This window comes from Odontomachus brunneus, unplaced genomic scaffold (genome assembly GCF_010583005.1).
Source record: "Odontomachus brunneus isolate Ranch 3 - 2012 unplaced genomic scaffold, Obru_v1 Obru_scaffold_015, whole genome shotgun sequence".
Classification (NCBI taxonomy): domain Eukaryota; kingdom Metazoa; phylum Arthropoda; class Insecta; order Hymenoptera; family Formicidae; genus Odontomachus; species Odontomachus brunneus.
This window is the reverse complement of record NW_022639465.1, coordinates 925,956-931,260: the sequence shown is the minus strand read 5'-3', so window position 1 is coordinate 931,260 and position 5,305 is coordinate 925,956. Positions and strand designations below refer to the sequence as shown.

The 5,305-nt window shown below is 36.3% G+C and overlaps 1 protein-coding gene across 5 annotated transcripts in view; it reads right to left on the bottom strand.

The window, feature by feature from the left end:
* LOC116841280 (probable G-protein coupled receptor Mth-like 3) overlaps nucleotides 1–5,305 on the bottom strand; it is a 17,610-nt gene that overhangs the window by 8,183 nt on the left and 4,122 nt on the right. For 3 of the 5 annotated variants that reach the window (XM_032809023.1, XM_032809022.1, XM_032809024.1), the window contains 2 exons: nucleotides 3,253–4,194; nucleotides 905–983 (listed from right to left, as the gene is read on the bottom strand). In XM_032809023.1, coding sequence (XP_032664914.1) covers nucleotides 905–983; nucleotides 3,253–4,186 — 1,013 coding nt within the window. In that variant the 5' untranslated portion in view covers nucleotides 4,187–4,194. Of the gene's footprint in view, nucleotides 1–904; nucleotides 984–3,252; nucleotides 5,277–5,305 lie in introns of those variants that run through there. The other 2 variants (XM_032809020.1, XM_032809021.1) reach the window with 2 other exon arrangements.

The following is a 5,305-nucleotide window of genomic DNA, read 5'->3' as shown; positions in this document are numbered from 1 at the left end:
CCCACTTTTCGAAAATCGAACATTCTGATACCGCAATAGATTGTTCTAGTTGTTCCAAACATTGTTCCAAAAGGACAAATCCGTAAGTTGAATTATAAGTCCAAAAAATGAAAGAAATGTTTTTGACCTGGCACCCTATTTTTTGAAAATAAAGCATTCCGATACCGATATAGATTGTTCTAGTTGTTCCAAACATTGTTCCAAAAGCACAAATCAATAAGTTTAATTATAAGCCCGAAAAATTAAAAAAAAGTTTTTTGACAAACAGTCTATCGGACCAAGAGTAAACTTATACTATCTTTCTTGTTCCAACCGAGATCTTTTTGTTCTAAGTTGTTCTAGGCTTAAGAATTATAGTTCTAGAGTATGAGACTCATAAGATCATTCGTTCTCCGAAAATTCGTAAAAAAATCGATTTGACAGCGACATCGGTATTTTCAGACGATCGAAAACACCGGCAGTGAACTAGTATTTTTAAATATATAACTTTATAGTAATTTCTATATTTATTTACATATATATACTAACATTTATTTACATATATATACTTACAAAGCAGACGTATCTTATGCAGAAAACATTAATTACGCGATAGAACTATTTGTTATCAATTTCATCTGATATTGCTTCCATAAATAAAGAATAACTGTCCTTACTGTTCTTAAAAGATCGATAAGTTGGTCGTTTACCTTATTCGAATGTTATCTCACAAGGTAACTGGTATTCAAATTTCTGACACAAAACGTTCTATCATTTTAGTATCCAGTTTCAAGACATTCTAGAAATACTGCGAAGGTCACACATTCACACATACGCATCACAATCACCGTGATTCGTCTGCTTATATACAACTCGATAAAATTGCGAGATGAAATATATAGCTCGAGGGTCTCTTGCCACTTACCTAAACGTCCACCAAATGTCAAAACACATCACGTTCAGCCAGAAGAAGCTCGCCTGGAACGAGAAGTAAATGACGAAGGCTGAAACAGGCAAATAAATAGCGTCTCAAAATCAAGCTACATTATACAAGTGCAAGAAAGCCTTGCAGTTATTATTCGACCGTGAAAACTACACTGTATATTTTTCCTCTGTATCGGAAACTCGTGGGAAAAGGTCGCGATAAATATGTAACAAGTGCGTGCTTACATCAAATGAAAAGAAATCTTTCATTAGAGATACATGTATCTTGCAAAGTTACGATAAGAAAAAGAAGAATCTATATTGATGCATTGGTGTCAAAAGATTTGTCGTTTTCCTATTAAATTCTCCGGGAAAATTTGGGTATTAGGAGGAAAATAAGAAAGTCCTCGTTAGATGTCTGAAAGAATACCGAGTCGATGTTATCCATTTTATTTGTACCCCTTATTAATTCCTCGAAATTGGATCATTTTGTGTTCTATTTCCCTTGACAAACACGACAAACCTTTCGCACCAACCTAACATATTTCTGTATGGCACGCATGCGAAACTGAAATTTCATCTATTACTTACTACTACTCCCGTACTACTCTAAATTTCTTGTAGTGAAAGATTATTTCAAATGAATAAAAAGTGGTAGTATTTTTATTCAAAACGATAGTGAAAATATTGCCATTCGAAATAACAAGAGTGAGTACTCTACTCGAACTTTAAGTGGATTGTGACTTCACACGACCGAGTGTTTCAATCGATTGAAACGAATACCTGAATACCTAAACAAAAAATGTATATAATTATATATATATATATATATTATATACAATTATATATAAGATGTTTCCTAAGTACACTCGGATTCATAAATGCCTTTACATTCCGGATCTGGAGAATTGGACTTTTTGATCTGGCGCATCTTTTCTCAGTAAATGTGAATCGTGATTGTTAGTTACTGAAAGAACTAACGATTAACTAACAGTCACTGTTCATGCTTACTGAGAAACGATGCGCCAGATCGAAAAAGTCCAATTCTCCAAATACCGGAAAGGTAAAGGCATTAATGAATCCTAGTGTACATGTAAAAAATGCTGGAGATGATTCTTCTCATCAAAATTAAAAAAAAACATACATATAAACGTATGGTCTAAAATGCTTTATTTTTATGATATATTCAGTAAATATGATAATGTCAAATAACATTTTAGGGATGTATTATTGTCATTTTTAACATCAATAATATTCAGTCATTGATACGTTATTTGACGTCCTGCTACTTGAATATTACTCGAAAGGAGTAGCTGAAAAGTAAAATTATTTTTTTACGAATAAAAAGGCAACGTTAAAATACAAAAATTCAAATTTTCTTATTTTTTATGTAAGCAAAAAAAAGTAATACTTTATTTATTCAGTTTTATTCTGTCAAAGATAAAACACATTTTCTTCGATAATAGTGCGTGCTAGCGAATTTTGACAAAAATATCTTTTTTGTGTACAAATGTCAGAGGATTCTGAAAATAAGACCGTATTCGCTCTATCTGTGGAAATTAAAAAAAGTGATGCAAAATAAGAGTAACCATCCCTAATTTTCAAACTTTATTTTATGGGGACGAAAACCATCTCAAAGTATGACCCACTATTAATACCAGACGTTAAACATAAAATTAAACGTTTTTACGTTAGACCGTTGTCTATTTATTAGCAAAAAAGTCTTTTTTAGCCAACTTTTCCGGGATGTGTATCTCGGAAATGAAACATTTTAGAACATATAAATCTTTTTTCTTATCTTAATGTGAAGGATTACCTCCTGCATTTTTAATACTTGAAAAACATCTTGTATGTCCCATGTACAAATTATGTATCTGTCATTTTGTATCTGTCAAATTTTGTATGGTCATATATTAATCATGAAACTCCATTACTTTCATGGAATGTTTTCTTTCTTTCTAGCTTATAGTAAATTATGATTCTATACAAGAATATATTTCAATCGATCAGAGTAAATACATCTCTGTGACAGTGAAATAACATTAGACTCATTCTTGAATTTCGAGTGAAAATACTCCATACCACTCGACTCCACTTGACAATGCAGAGTGGAGAATTCACTCCGTTTCAGTGAAAAATCACTCGTATCGGAGTGATTCTGTGCTCAGTCTGCGCTTTTCGAGTGAAATCCTACTCCAAGGAATTTAGAGAGTACTATTCTAAAGCCCTAATTAATTCCTCAGTCATCAGAGAGTAATATACGACGAAGCAAGAGCGAAAATACAGTCGAGCATAAAAGATATACATGTCAGTTGTATTAACCGATTATACGGTCTCTTCAAACTGTACCCGATCCACTGCAGGCTGCATCCGACAAATCGTTAGGCGATATCAGATGGAACGGCACGAGGGATATGTACGCGACGAATAACGAGCCGACGTATCCGCGAAGTGTGTAGCCATGCATGTTCCAGAGGTCCGGTAGTATGGTGTACACCACGAAGGTCAACAGCAGGAACGGCAAGGACACTATGATACCGATGGGTATACCGGTGAAATCCACGCCATCGATGGGCGGACTTGGTTCATCGAAGCAGAAGGTCGGCACGTATTTACTCTTGTTCATGACGGCGTAGCAGTAAGTTGTCGGATCCATCAATTTGTCCTTTAGCGTTAGGTACAAAGAACCGTTGGTCAGAATTATGTACTCGTCGGTGACATATAAGGAGATATCGAGCGCGTAGCGCATTTCATTGGTACATGGATCTGATACGTACAGTGGAAAAATCTCGTCCGCCTTCTTGCTTGTCCCCTGCACCTCCGGGAAATCATAATTACTGTCATCGGGCTTGCATTTCCACTTGTCTCCGACATGGATCATACGATTGCCGGGTTCGCAACAAATTGGTATACAGAATGTGACATTGCAGATGTTGGAATTCGTTTCGTTCAAATTGCTTCCTGGGCGAAGCTGCGACGTGGTAGAGTTGCCTCCGTCGTTAATCTCTGTAGAATTGTCGCGAAGCTCGGCCGTCACATTCTGACTGTCATTCTCATCGAGGTTCTTCGTGTAGTTGCTATAAAACTCATGCTGTACCGAGTCCTCGTTGTCTCTCGTGGAATTCTCGTCGTGGTTCAAAGTAGTGGTGAAGTTCACTTGAGACTCATAGTGCATCGTGTCATTCTGCTGCTTGTCTTCATGAGTGGAATTGCTCTGATTTTCCGCCGCGTAGGCGATCACCAGTAGAAGTGCGCACAACACGATGGGATTTAGCCGATGCATCCTCGGTTCTTTACGCGTCAAGGAAAATAATGAATTAATGCCCATTTCTACCAACTTTGGTTAACTTAATCGGCTGGTTGTTCCAACGGAATTGACCAATAGCATCTATCAAGTCTGACTAATAAGAAATGTGGTTGATCAATTCCATTGGAAGAACCAACCAGTTAAGTTAACCAAAGTTTGTAAAAACGAACATGAGTTGGCTTCTTTCTACAATAGTACCCGCGGAATGTCCAATGACCACAGCGATAACGCGAACTATGGAAACGAGGATGTGTATGATATTGTCTATGACTTGGCGGCGACCTTCTCGTCTCGAAGAGCATAATCGCTTTCGCAACGAGAGCGCGAAAGAGCACTAATAAGGCACCTCGATAATGCAGGTCTTGGCTTGATCTCTAACAGTAATGTGATAGGAGGAGACATTAATCCCTTTGTGAATCGCATGATCTGATGACGACTCATGGTCTGGTTATGACTATAAAGAATGCATGGTGCAACGTCGCGAGTATTGGCTTCGGCTGCTTTAACTGTTAAGAGCCTTCAGCGCTCCGGCAGACATGCATTTTCCTTTTATACACTTGCAACTGATGAGATTAGTTATTACGCCCAACCGTCGAGGAAATTTCATTCTACCGTCTACTTCAATGTAATCCATTTTAGAGAGAATCCGAAGATAAGATCATTTGAAATGAAGAGACGATTGATCCGATTAATCTGATTAATCCTGCCGTTGAATCTCGTCGAATTCGTGCAAGTTTCAACCAAAACGTGGAGCGTTTGAAAAGTCTTATATAAAATATGTTTTTCATGTTAGTATTACTTTCTATGTTAGATGAATGATAGAGGTACTATAGCAAATAGAATATACGAAAAGGAAGTATTTTGTATAGATAGAATTTTATAATAAAAATAGCTATTCAAAATTCTGTAACAAAAGAATTTCTAATTTTCTATTAGATCAATAATTTTAATTAAATTCTAGATCAATTTTCTGCAGTAATTATCTTTTTACCTGGGAAAAAGTTCCTATACAATTGCTATGAATTTTATCCATATGTGTGACCTTATCTCTCTCTCTCTCTCTCTCTCTCTCTCTCTCTCTCTCTCTCTCTCTCT